Source organism: Nilaparvata lugens, chromosome 2 (assembly GCF_014356525.2).
Source record: "Nilaparvata lugens isolate BPH chromosome 2, ASM1435652v1, whole genome shotgun sequence".
Lineage (NCBI taxonomy): Eukaryota > Metazoa > Arthropoda > Insecta > Hemiptera > Delphacidae > Nilaparvata > Nilaparvata lugens.
Genome location: NC_052505.1, coordinates 4,511,479 through 4,526,735, shown reverse-complemented (window position 1 = coordinate 4,526,735; position 15,257 = coordinate 4,511,479). Strand labels below are relative to the sequence as shown.

The 15,257-nt window shown below is 32.0% G+C and overlaps 1 protein-coding gene across 1 annotated transcript; it reads left to right on the top strand.

The window, feature by feature from the left end:
• The first annotated feature begins 1,131 nt into the window (after positions 1–1,131).
• On the top strand, positions 1,132–13,617 carry LOC120349763. The gene is made up of 6 exons (XM_039420386.1): positions 1,132–1,205; positions 4,589–4,647; positions 6,454–6,563; positions 8,228–8,341; positions 10,987–11,197; positions 13,400–13,617. Exons 3-6 carry the CDS (start codon positions 6,561–6,563, stop codon positions 13,534–13,536), a joined length of 465 nt encoding a protein of 154 aa, XP_039276320.1. The 5' UTR covers positions 1,132–1,205; positions 4,589–4,647; positions 6,454–6,560; the 3' UTR covers positions 13,537–13,617.
• The last annotated feature ends 1,640 nt before the right edge of the window (positions 13,618–15,257 follow it).

Genomic DNA, 15,257 nt, shown 5'->3' with positions numbered 1-15,257 from the left:
AAAATAATGAAATGAAATGAACTTTATTTTCCAAGAAAACATTACAAACAAAGAAAACGAAAAACAATAAGGGAACTTACTTACTTATTGCATTAGCAAGTTGATGCTAAATGTAGCTATATATTTATAGTTTATCAATAAGAAAGTAACATTGCTGCTAGAATAATTATTGATTATAACAAATAAAATAAATATTGTCATATTGATGGAGATTTAGATTCAGAAATTATTTTATTTGAAGACCTACGATATGCTAAAATTTCTTTTATCTTGATATAGATCCCTGATTGTTTTGTTGGTACCTACTACTGTGTATACTACTTAGGTCCACGTTATAATGACAGAGGAAAAAGATAGAACAACGTTGCCGATCCTCTGTCTTGTCAATGCCTTCTATAGACAGTATCTGATACAGGCTTATTGATGTGATATTAACTGTTCATTCTCGTTTAAAAATAATAAATTATAATTTACCAAGCAAGAAATGATACATTTTTGAATAATTTCATAATGTGTATTTTCATATAAAGATGAAATATTTTGTCAATTGATTATCAATTCTACATTGTTAAAAGACGATCTGGCAACAGAGCGAAGCGATAAAGAAGTCCTCTGTCTTGTCAATGCCTTCTATAGACGGTATCTGATACAGGCTTATTGATGTAATATCAACTGTCCATTCTCGTTTAAAAATAATCAATTATATTTTATTAAACAAGAAATATATATTTTTCCATAATTTCATAATGTATTCTCATATAAAGATGAAATATTTTGTTAATTAATTATCAAGTCTACATTGTTAAAAGACGATCACGCAACAGAGCAAAGCGAGAGAGAAATACTTCTATCCGCTTTGTTGAATGAGAGGCAAGGATAGCAATACGATTGTCAATCAAACACTGCCATTATAACGTGGACCTCACTATAGAATTTGGTTTCATTTCATAAATAAAGCAAAATGTAGTCTACTTTAACTTGAATACTATAATCACTTCAATGCCATGCATTTAGTCTCTCTTTTTCCTATTTCCCTTCGGTGTAGATAATCAATCATTCTTACAGCCCAATGTTTGTTTCATTATTAATTTTTTTATATATAGAATAATTTTTCTCTATTTGTTTTTTACAGCCAGAAATCAAATTTTGTATCAAAGGAATCGCAGAGAGACTTGAAAATCGTGTTACATCAACGGCGTCTCAAGGTTACACTTTTTAATTAATATTTTTTAAACTAACTTTCCCAGGGTTTTCATCATAAGCTCTTCTATTATCATTGAATCTCTACCTTGGAATTCCACCAAGTCTTTCAAGATACTTGAATTTCAATATGGATAATTCTCTTTAAAGTATGGAATATCCCGTCAGGGGCTACTTAATAAACGCCATTCGATTTTTTTTAAACGTAATGAAGAAAACACTCAAATGAAAAATAAAGATAAGATAACACCTAACGTCATAATAACATAATTTTTTTTCAAATCAAATCAAATTTATTTCGCCACAACAAAAATAATACAACAAAAATAATAATCCTCAATACAAAGTTGAAGAAAAACATATTGATCAATATTTAAATATACACGAAAAACAACTTTGTCAAAACAAAAATAACATGTTAGGTGCTGCCTGCAAAACCCAAGTTTGAGTGCTGGCAGCGAGTATCGATATTAATTTTCAATATAAAAAATTTCAATGAAGAAATGAATAGATGAAACAAGAATGAATATACATATGAAGGGAAATATAAATAAACATAGTATAAATGAAAAGGAAAAGTAAATTCAAAAGTGTAATTTGAAGCACTAAAATATATAAGTAGCCTAATTACTGAATGATGAATTCCATTATGTGGCTTAGAAGATAAATATTACAATATTATTATATTTGTGGTCAGAAGAATAATTGAAAATCTCAGAGTAGAAGACAGAGAATGAATCCGAGAAAATTTATTTGAGGTTTGGAATAAAAATAAAAAGGAAACTGCAATAAAAGAAATATAGGATAATTAAGTGAAGGTGGAATTTACTAGTGCATTATGTGTGAATGAATTGCGAGATATTCACAGACTTTATCCATTCTGCTATCTTTTTAATACTAGTTTTTGCTATTAAGTTATCTGGTATGAGGTTGATCAGTCTGTTACTAATGTAAGGAAATTGTCTCCGGCATACAGTCATGTCTGTTCTATTGATTTGGAAATTACTCTGTTTACGGAAATCGTAAGTTCTAATTTGTGGTGTGAATTGATTATATTTTTAATTATATATAGGATTATATTCTTAACAAATAACTGTAAACTGTTAATACTGGAATCATTCTTTATTCATTCTTTATTCATTCTTTATTGATTGATATAATAAATATACATCATATAAATGACAGGGAGAGGAAAAATAAGGTAACCTTGTGCTAATCCTCTCCCCAATTTAGATATGGTTACACATAGTCCGAAATAGGTTAAGTCTTGTAGCTCTTCACTTCGCAAAATTTTCAGACAACTAATATGTTCACAAAGTAAATTTTCAAATTTAGATGCTTCAAAACAAAAAATAGAACAGATATTTCACATTATTATCACTTGAATAGAGAAGATTCAATCTGTTAATGATAAATAATAAATATCAAATAAAAGAAAAAAAATATATATATCATAATAACATGGTGAGTATCGCATAGATAAAAAAATGTCATTGATCATTGTCTAACAAACTATGGCGGCTATTAATTTTGGAAGTTAGGAAGTTTGTTTGGAAATTCTACTCGGATTGGTGCTAAAGTTACACTTACACCTCGGTGATGGATGATTTTGATATTTATTATATCACAAAATCAAAAATATAATATTATTATACAGTACTAGATGTTTCATTTGAGTTTGGTTTTTATTTCCGATTTTCAGATTCAATCGTTGCAATAGAATTCCGTATTATGGCCGGGACATACATAACCGCACCGAACCCGCGCCACGGTACGGCCGAGTGTCGGACGTACTACGGCCGAGTGTCGGACGTACTACGACCGAGTGTCGGACGTACTACGGCGAGTGAGAAAACAAAGGCTTTCAAACGTGTAGGGACACATACTAACGCACCGCGTCAGCACCGTCACCGACTAGCTCAGATCACTTTTTGACGGTGACGGTGCGGCCTGGTTCAACATAGAGAGTGAAAAACTCATTGAAGAGATACGAAATTTTCCAGTTTTGTAGGATCAAAGTGATGAGAAATATGGTTGAACGGAAAAATAAGTTAAACCAAGAGTAAAAGTAGAACCAAATAAGTTAAGCCAAAGGTATAATAGACATAATATAATAAATAATAAAATGAACGACAAAAGTATAAAAGAATGAACCCGTGACTGCGTCTAAGATTTGAAATTTAAAACTAATTACGTGTAGATGCAGTAGGCAGAAGATAATAATTTTATTGCTGATATATTTCCGATACTTGACTGATTGTGGTATTGTTATGCACCAAAATATATACCAGCACATGATTATCATACATACATTATCATATATTATATATTATTATATCATATAATATATTATTATCATATATCATACATAGATTATCATATATACATGATTCTCATCTTATGTGTCTGCAGGTAATTATTTTAAAAATGAAAAATATAAATATAAAATCGGATGTAGCAATATTTTAATATTAATATATTATTAAAAGAAGTTTAACACATTCAGAAATAGGACCACAGTTAGCACTACAGAACTGAGACACGGCTGTTGCACTGATATGTGTGTTCTCCTACCAAGTACCACCATCACCGTATATCGGCTTAGCTTGGCCGTATATCGGCGCGGGCTCGGTGCGGTTATATGTGTCCGGCCTTTAGCCTACATCCACTTAACGTGCCTTTTCATCCTATTAGGAATTTGAGTATATTGAAATATGCTGATATATTATTGGTAATAATAGACCTATTGATATTCTATTCAAATTCAAGGTCTTGAAGTTGATATGGAGGTGAAGGAGGTGTATCAATATAGCAAAAAAAAAAAAAACAGTATGAGAGAATAACTATCAATTTGAGTTTTTTCTATAGAAATTACTGTAATTATTGAAACAAATCTGGATAGGCCTACTATGAATCTAGTCTATTTGTAATTTGATTGTATGGAAAGATTGTATGTTTGTGGTGTTTTTCCATAGACATTGAAATTGTCGATACCACATTTTTGAACAAATATAGTGGTATTCACTATTTTTGAACAAATATAGTGGTATTCTCTATTTTTGAAAAATATATTGGTATTGACAACATCAATGTTTTATTCTTTCAATTAATTCACACTTACTCCTTGTCGTTACAGCTCATTCAGAGCCTTGACCTCCTCCAATAAGCCTCTCCACTCGTCTTTATATATCAGCAGCCTGACATCATCCCCTGACGTTACCACACCCAGCTTCCTAATATAGTCCTCAATATTTCTCTCATAACCATTATTTGAAAATATTTTGCTCATTGGTAATTTATAATATTCTTGAGGTAATAATGTATTGTGGGTTTGATAGTTCTTCTTTTATTGAGAAATTTCAATGAGGCGTATTTTCAATCTTTTCAGAGATCACAGACCTATTATTCATGGGGGTCCAAAAATCAAGGAAAGAAAAGTTTAAACTGGTAAGCATATCTATTCTGCTATATTCTTTGACATATTTTTCTTTGAAAGATAGTAATTATCTATAAAATAGAGTTATTGACCGAGCGAAGTAAGGTCTAAGATTCAAGTCGACCGTTTGGCATTTCTCTTAATGTTTAAATGTTTATATGTTGCGCATTCACGGCGAAACGCGGTAATAGATTTTCATGAAATTTGACAGGTATGTTCCTTTTTTAATTGCGCGTCGACGTATATACAAGGTTTTTGGAAATTTTGCATTTCAAGGATAATATAAAAGGAAAAGGAGCCTCCTTCATACGCCAAAATTAGAGTAAAAATCAGACTATAGAATTATTCATCATAAATCAGCTGACAAGTGATTACACAGATGTGTGGAGAAGCCAGTATATTGCTGTATTTCCATAAGGTCTATAGTTTCAATCTTTCAATCAGGTACTTGTAGATGAGAATACTGCGTGAGGTCTACTGTTCATAGAACTAGTACCCTTTGAAATTAATATAATAATTTCATAAATAAATGAAAATAGCCCTGAATTATGAATTCATATATTTCAAGATAATAACTATCATTAACTCTATTTCAGTCACCTCTAGGGAATAGTGGGTCCATTACGTCCCATCGCATAATGACTACGAGCCAAATTTTGATATCCTCTCAATTATATCCTACCTATTACTCTTTTAATACCGATACATTAATTTTAATTTATTACAAACATTTTGTTCTATAGTGAGGTCCACGTTATAATGACAGTGTTTGATTAGCAATGGTATTGCTATATCCTTGTCTATCATTCAACAAAGCGGATAGCGCTATCTCTTTCTCACTTTCTCCCTGTTGCCAGATCGTCTTTCAACAATGTGGAGTTAATCATGAATTAACAAAATATTTTATCTTAATTATGAAAATTTATTACGAAATTATTTGAAAATATAATTTATTGCTTGATAAAATATAATTGATTATTTTAAAAGAGAATGAACCGTTAATTAATATCACACATTGTTAATCATTAATTAATAAAATATTTTTATCTCAATTACGAAAATTTATTACGAAATTATTTAAAAATATAATTTATTGCTTAATAAAATATAATTTATTATTTTAAAACCTGTATCAGCTACCGTCTATAGAAGGCGTTGACATGTCGGAGGATCGGCCACGTTTTTCTCCTATCTTCCTCCACTGTCATTATAACATGGACCTCACTATAGTAAAGTAGATCATTTTTTCCGAAAATATACATTTTTCTACTTTTGGACTCTTTCTATGTATTTTTTACATGTTCTAAGTAGAACGATCTTCTTTTCAATTTATATTCATAAATAGTTTTCTCAATAACTGTCTATTCTTTGTATGTATTATTTAGTGTAAGTTATGTACATAGTAATCTGGATTTTTTAAATTAAATAGTGACTTTCATGGATATGAAACCAGGAATAGGAATAATATCAGAGTTCAACAGCTCAGGTTCACCACGTCACAAAAAATCATCTGTACACATCTGTTAAACTGTACAATTCATTACAACTAGAAATTAAGGCATTGCCTCTTACATTCTTTAAAAACAAATTTAAAATTGTACTAAAATCTGAAAGTTTATTTAACATACAAGAATTTTATGTAATTGACTGAACCAAATATTTGTAGGCTAATATCATTTGTATATATTAATTGTATTATGTATTACCTGGTACCTATTTTTGACGTTTATCAATGCATTGTTAACAATGTCTATAATAATAAAGATTCTTATTCTTATGCATTTACACATTTACACATTGCAAGAACTTTTTTTCAGCCTGTCGAAGTTGGTGTTGCTGTTAATCATCTATTGAATTCTGTTATTGAACCTTTGTTAGAAAAAGAGTTTCTGAGGAGGTTCCACTTCTAGTTGCTGGTATAATAATGGTGAGTTTATCTCTTCCATTTCATTAAAATTCAAGAAACAGTTCAATCAAATTGTTAACTTTATTAGTTTTGTTGATCGAAGGATATTAATCAGTTAGGATAAAGCATTGTAATAATGATTCAGTAGATACCGACTCCTGACAGACAACCTTCCGGTTATGTCAAATTAGTCTTTTATACAGTTCACTAGGTTTATTAAGAAGTATTTTTGGTTTTGAAAATTGTTTGTTCAATATGGTTGTATGCTTGATGATTCGTTTGGTTTTGTTTTTTAAATAGAGACGCTTATTATTATTATTATTATTATTATTATTATTATTATTATTATTATTATTATTATTATTATTATTATTATTATTATTATTATTATTATTATTATTAAAATTCAGAACATACCATATAGAACCAGTTTTGGATTGTAGTCTGTTTCTTCGTCCTTAAGTTTATTGTGAATGATAAATAAATAAATTTATAATGACTGGGAGAGGTCAACATGCTAAAACCCGAAACTGTCCCTCTCCCAAATTTTAATTATAATAACATTTTCCAGAAATATTTTTATCTCTTCTCATTCATATTCTCTTGAACAGAGTTATACTTTACAAACTCAACTACATCATTTTTACTTTTACTGTAAGCAAATTACAGTATTATAAATTCCCATATAAATAAAAATCCTAATTACTCCAAAAATTTGAGTAAACAGTTTAAAAAAGTGAATATTTCCCATTTTATTGTCTCCTGGGTACGTTATAGTTCCAAATAAACTTATATTTTCCAATTCTGTTGAAGCTTTTAGAGCTTTATACGACACTAGCAGACAGGCTCGCTACGCTCGCCATATCCGTCTAGCCAGGGAGCTCCGCCCCCTGGACCCCTGACTGGATCGTCCAAGAATGAGATCAGCAGGCTCGCTTCGCTCGCCTTCATTCTTCATTCGAGCATTTTTATCATATGTTAGGACGATCCAGTCGGGGGTCCAGACTAAACGTCTGGCTAAACGGATATAGCGAGCGAAGCGAGCCTGACGGCTAGTAAAATAATATTCCCAGGAATAGCTCTGATTAAAGTAGCAGTGGCCAATCAATTTTTCCGCGATAAATGCATTTCAATCTTCAACTTGGTGCCAACCTAAAGTAGTCAACTCAACTTAATGCCAACCTGACAAAATTATTAATTTGGTTACCAGTTAACAACTGTTTCGAAGAGGTACTCTCTCTAGATTATAGTTCTATATTAGCATGTGGTATGGACATTTTTCAAGTATAATTTTAAGATATTGGAATAAGAAGAATATACATGCTAAAAGAACTTTAAAACCTTAAAAACCACCCTTAGAGTTAAAATATTCCCAAAATATTTCTTAGTGCTCCTCTAAAGGGCCAACTGAACATACCTACCAAATTTGAACGTTTTTGGTCCAGTAGATTTTTAGTTCTGCGAGTGAGTGAGTGAGTCAGTCAGTCAGTGAGTGAGTGCCATTTCGCTTTTATATACCTATATAGAAGATGTGCCATACGCTAATAATAATATATACTGCCAAAGACATTCCTATATCATAATGCTCGATCTGCATATCATTTGAGAATAGAAACTTTCTTTTGTAAGCCTAACAAGAGGTCTTCTAATTGACCAAATGCACTGACTGGATTGCTTTTTTTCAGATCTATAATTCAAAATTGAAGGATTGGATAAGTTCACAAAAACTTCTGAGGGGAGAATTGTCCGTAGAGGAATTTGAAGAAATAATTAACGAAGAGGAGTTCTATTCCGACGAGGTAAATCTTACTGTTAATTTATAAAACAATATTGAAACTTGAAGTACTCTTTATTATTTTAAAATATTACAACGACTAGTTTCTATCTACCATAACCTAGGTCATTTTCAAGTTGAAATTTTTCTTACTGTTAATCTATTTTATGATGAATAAATGTAATGTATAAATGAATAAATAACTACATTTCGTTGCTTCGATTTAGGATCGAGTTACCTCAATCAATTGAGATATGATGGTTTCTTGAGCAATTACAAACAGCGATGTATTAGTACATTTGGATGTTCTATACAACGACATATGTAGTCAATTATTTGAGTAATTAACAATTCTGTTCAGTTACTGACTGGACTAACATTTGGGCTACCTACCGGTATTGAGGATGAACACTTGTCGCCCGAAAGTAGTCCAGTCAGTAAGTGAACAGAATATGTTTAAAGGTTTCTTGATCCATTCCGAGCTGCTATGTATAACACACATTTTTCTATGTATTTAAACACGATATGCAGTCAAATATTAAGTAAATAATTAAAAACTTTCACTTACTGACTGAAGGACTTTCGACCATCTAGCGATCATTTTAAACAGTCAAATATCAAGTAAATAATTAAAAACTTTCACTTACTGACTGAAAGTACCGTACTTTCGAACGTCTAGCGACCATTTTCAACACTTTCAATTATTTACTTATAATATTTGACTGCATGTCGTGTTCAAATACATAGAAAAAAGTGTGAAAATATATGTTTATTCACATAAATAGTTGACTGCATGTCGTGTTTTAATACATAGAAAAAAGTGTGAAAATATGTTTATTGACATAAATAATTGACTGCATGTCTTTGCTTAAAACATTAGAATAGTGTGTAATTAAATATAATCCATTGTTACTTACTTTACTTTACTTTCATTGGCGCTACAGTCCGATGTGGACCTTGGCCTCCTGCACAATTTGCCTCCAATCGTCTCTCCTCTCCGCCACATTCACCCATCCTCTGATGCCCAAAACATGCAAATCGGCACTCACATCCTCCAGCCATCTCCTCCTGGGCCTTCCTCTTCTACGCGTACCAATCATTTTACTTTTTAACAACTTATGCGGTAGTCTGCAGTGCTCCATTCTCTGGACATGCCCCAACCATCTCAACCGTTGCGCCTTTGTAATTCGTACAATATCTTCTGGTCCCATGAAATTGGCAATCTCTTCATTATTTCTGATACGCCACCCATATTCTGTCCTGACTGGTCCCATGATACGCCTTACAATTTTTCTCTCAAAAACACGCAATGCTTGCTCTTCTCTACTAGTCAGCGTCCACGTCTCAGCACCATAGGTGGCCACTGGTCTGATCAGTGTTTTGTAGAGCCGCAGCTTAGACATGCGTGATAAGAGCTTTGACTTCATTAGTTTCATGTGGACAAAGTACGCCTTGTTTGCAGCTATTGTTATTTTTACATTATTTTTTACATTTTGTTTCATTCATCATATTTACATTCCAAAAGAATGTGCATACAAAGCTCATATTTAATTACCTACTATATTGAGGTCCACGTTACAATGGCAGCGAAGGAAGATAGGAGAACAACGTTGCCGATCCTCTGTCTTGTCAATGCCTTCTATAGATGGTAGCTGATACAGGTTTATTGATGTAATAATAACTGTTCATTCTCGTTTAAAATAATCAATTAAATTTAACAAGCATAAAATTATATTTTTCAATAATTTAATAATGAATTTCTATAATTAAGATGAAATATTTTGTTAATTTATAATTGTTTAAAGACGATTTGGCAACAGAGCAAAGCGAGAAAGATATAGTACTATCCGCTTTGTTGAATGATTGACAAGGATAGCAATACCATATTGCTAATCAAACACTGCCATTATAACGTGAACCTCACTATAATAATTATTGAAATATTTCTAAAAGTGGAAATGAAACGTTTAAACGTTTTAAATAAAATAATACGTTTGAAAACTTCTGAACTATCTTAACATTGAAGGTTTTTCACTTTGAATATTATTCCAAATGATTCGATTCATCAATAAGAGAAGTGGATGTTAGGTGAATGAAAAAACTATCCAAATCAACTATATTTCTCTGAATTATTCAACAAATATGTAATGATTGAAAACAGTTAATCATGAATTCAATGATGTTTACATTACAAAACTCCTGAATGCCTTATAAATCAGATTGATAAACTGGATTCAATAAATTTAATTAACTCATTAATAAATTGGTGGAATTGATTATAATATCAGTTTGATTTGTAGTGTCACAATAGGTATACCATAATTATTGTATCTTCATTAATTTGACTTCTTGCAAAGCTTTGTACATTTGTTTTATCTTTGAACTTTATACTATCATTAATTAAGCACTATCTACAGTATTCATGTATAATATATTAATTTATAACTCCATTGCATTTTGTCTACTTGATTTGTAATTTCATGGCAAATAAATTTGAATTTGATAAATATATCCAATAAATTGAGTTTGTAGCCTGAATATTGATGCTGTGTAACTTTTCCATAGTTGAAGAGACTTAAATGTTTTATTGACATTTTAAGATTGTTAGACAACATTTTCTCAAGTCTTTTCAATTATCCAATAAATTGATGAATGTCCACCTGAATACAGGAATCCTCATCGGCGCTATCAAGTGACAATACTATTGAGCTGATGAGAATAAAGCAGCTGAATTCTAAAGAAAGATTTTACGATTCACTGGATTATCTGCAGCAACGAGTGATGAAATTGCTGAAAAAGAATATCAGACATTTTTTCGAAACTGTTTTTACAGGAGTTGGATCAAACGAGTTACAACAGCTATCGGACAATGACATGAGAAGTAAGTCTAAATTAGACCAAAAATAAATAGCCTATAGGAATCAATAAGATTTCAGCTTTAGAACTTGATGATCCAATGACATGAGATGTAAGTCTGAATCTAAATAGCCTAATCAATATTAGGAAAGGATTTAATAATTATTGACTTCAATGCTACAAATTCATTCATGAAAAATATCACTTCCTAAAGCTGGATTTGCACACGACAGTGAAAATATAATTACCATGAGTTTAAATGGTATTATTCATACTCACTCGGCCGGGCTGAGTGTGAATTGTCTAATTAGAACCTATGAGAATTAATTATATTTTCACTGTTCTATGCGAACTAGGGATGGGTATCGATACATCGATGTTTCAACATCAAACATCGATGTTTTTAACATCGATGTTTACTGTTCGATGTTTTTCACTTATCGATGGTTTTACCTAGACGCGAACCCAGCTTCAGTCGTCTTGATCAAACGTGAACTTGTTTTTTTATCAAAATTTTATGGTTCATCAAATAAAAACATGGCGACACTGCATATCAATCACTAAAATAATTGCATTGTAATTTTTTCACGTTATCCAATAAATTATGACTATAACTTAATTTTCTATCAAAGATTATCTCACTCTCAATTTTCGGAGAAAATGTTCTAAACTTATCTGAGGAAAATAAAAAGAAAGAGGAAATCAGAGAAGCAGTACGAGAAAGAGAAGAAGAAGAAAAAGGAAATTGTACTTCTTCTTCCTCCTACTGTGCTTCTTCTTCTTACTCTGTTCTTCATCTTATTCTTATTACTATATTTTTCTTTTTCTCCTTCTTCTCACTTTTCTCACTTCTCCTTACTTTTCTTCTCCTCACTGTTGTCCATCCTATATCTGTTCTTCATCCTCTTACTGATAATTGACCGAGCGAAGTAAGGTCTTATATTCAAGTCGACGGTTTGGCATTTCTCTTTATGTTATTAAATGTTTGTATGTTGCTCATTTACGGCGAAACGCGGTAATGGATTCTCATGGAATTTGTCAGGTACCTATGTTCTTTTAAATTGCGCGTCGACTTGTTTACAAGGTTTTTGGAAATTTTGCATTTCAAAAATATTATAAAAGGAAAAAGGAGCCTCCTTTATACGCTAATATTACCGTAAAAATTAGACTATAGAATAATTTTAATAATTATTATTCATCATAAATCAGCTGTCTAGTGGACTATAATCATAGAGAAACAATAGAATAAGTAAATATCCCATGGTATAGGGAATTTATGTCGCAACTTTTACTGTTATCATAAGCGGATAGTTCACTTAGTTCTTTCATATGAAGCTGTGTGACGCTGGTAGTCTCTCAAATTGTGCCGTTCATACACTCTCACCCTAACAAAACAGTAAAAATTGACAATAATCGACAGTAATCGGCTTGAGATAACAGTAAAAGTTGCGACATAAATTCCCTATACCATGGGATATCTACTTACCCTATTGTTTCTCTATGCTATAATACTACCCGTTCAAAAACATCGAACATCTTGAAAATGTATCTTTCCATCAACGTTAGTAGACAGTTGTCTACTTTGTCTTTCCATAAGCTGAGGCCATAATTCTAGTTCAGAGTTTGGAGTTATTGATAGAAAACATTTTTTTACATTTTCTTTTTTAATCAAAATTGCAACAAATATTATTGAAAAGAAATTGATTTCTGAAATCATGAAAAGTGAGAAATGAAGTCTGTAGGAAATTAGCATTATGGTAGTTTATTTTGTTAGTTTCAACAAACCGATTTTTCGCGTTTGAATGTTCTCTGTTGGGTTGATTGGATTGGCGTATCGACGGCAGCCAGACCTGATAACAGCGCTCACACTCACATTCCGGGACGACACGTCACGGTACGATAGGACAGAAAGCTCTATGTTTATTTTGGATTTTCTCTAGACATTTTAAATTGATAAATTATTTATTAATTTTTTGAGAAAACATAACAACAGGTCAATGTAACTTACTGAGCGCGAGGTCTACTGTTCACAGAACTACTAGTAATTTTATTATTGTTCATCTTCTTCTCCCCCTTTTTCTTACATTTTCTTCCTATTGCTCTTCTTCTAACTATTCTTCTTCTTCCTCTACCTACTCATTCTTACTGATTTGAATTACCATCTATCATAAATTTAATTATCTTCCAAAATTTTAGATTTCGTTCTATAATATGTTTCTCTTTGCAGTAATAAACTTGATCGAGTACATAACTGTGACTCTTCTCAATTTTGCCGAGACACGAGCGGAAATAGATGCTGATGTGTGCGTGACGGAGATAGCTGAATTCATTGAGAGACAAATATTACACACTGTGGAAAAATAAGACTTTGAAGACAACCATATTGCAGGTTCCAAGAGCAACACATATTTGTAAAATTTAATAAAGCTTTGTTTTGTTTTGTGACCGTGAAAGTATATTTTATTTTTATTGTAACGTTAAAAACCAAAAATAATAGAAATTCCTCTGAGTCATTCTTCTGATTGGAGATATTATATTATCTTGTTCACAAAGTGAGTGAACAAGATAAGCTTGTGTTTTAACTTAGCTTAAAACACATATACCATGGATGAAGCTTGACCGGAGAGATGTCGGATCCAAATTCGGCACCCCCAACTACTATACAGGGTGAGTTATGAAGCTGAAAACATAGAATGTTTCAATTTTCAAATGGTCATATCTCCTGAACGGTGACGAATTTTGCAAATCTGATTCCAGATTCGTGTTTCTCGCATTGAAGACCATAAGATCACAACAGGGTGAGTTATGAAACTGCAAACATGGAATTTGCAAATTTTCAAATGGTCATATCTCCTGAACGGTGAGGAATTTTGCAAATCTGATTCCAGATTCGTGTTTCTCGCATCTAAGACCATAAGATCACAAAGTTTGAGAGTTTTCCATTTTTCACAAAAAGTTGATAAAAATCATCGTGAAACACACTGAAACAAAAAGTATCTCAGATTTGGCTGAAATTTGCACCATAGATAAAGCTTGACCTGAGAAATGTCGGACCCAAATATGGCACCCACAGCTACTATACAGGATGAGTTATGAAGCTGCAAACATGAAATTTTCAAATGGTCATATCTCCTGAATGGTGAGTAATTTTGCAAATCTGATTCCAGATTCGTGTTTCTCGCATCAAAGACCATGCATAGGATCAAGAAGTTTGAGCAATTTTTATTTTTCACAAAAGAATCGATGAAAAGCATGGACGTATCTCCGATTTCGCTGAAATTTGGTCATGTCTCCTGAACGGTAAGGAGTTTTGCAAATCTGATTCCAGATTCGTGTTTCTCGCATCAAAGACCATAGGATCACAAAGTTTGAGTGATTTTTATTTCCCACAAAAAATCTATGAAAAGCATGGACTAATAACCATCGTGAAAAACACTGAACCAAAGAGTATCTCAGACTTGGCTGAAATTTGCACCATAGATAAAGCTTGACCTGAGAAATTTTGGATCCAAATTTGGCACCCCCAGCTACTATACAGAGTGAGTTATGAAGCTGCAAACATAGAATGTTTCAATTTTCAAATGGTCATATCTCCTGAACGGTGACGAATTTTGCAAATCTGATTCCAGATTCGTGTTTCTCGCATTGAAGACCATAAGATCACAACAGGGTGAGTTATGAAACTGCAAACATGGAATTTGCAAATTTTCAAATGGTCATATCTCCTGAACGGTGAGGAATTTTGCAAATCTGATTCCAGATTCGTGTTTCTCGCATCTAAGACCATAAGATCACAAAGTTTGAGAGTTTTCCATTCTTCACAAAAAGTTGATAAAAATCATCGTGAAACACACTGAAACAAAAAATATCTCAGATTTGGCTGAAATTTGCACCATAGATAAAGCTTGACCTGAGAAATGTCGGACCCAATATGGCACCCACAGCTACTATACAGGATGAGTTATGAAGCTGCAACATGAAATTTTCAAATGGTCATATCTCCTGAATGGTGAGTAATTTTGCAAATCTGATTCCAGATTCGTGTTTCTCGCATCAAAGACCATGCATAGGATCAAGAGTTTGAG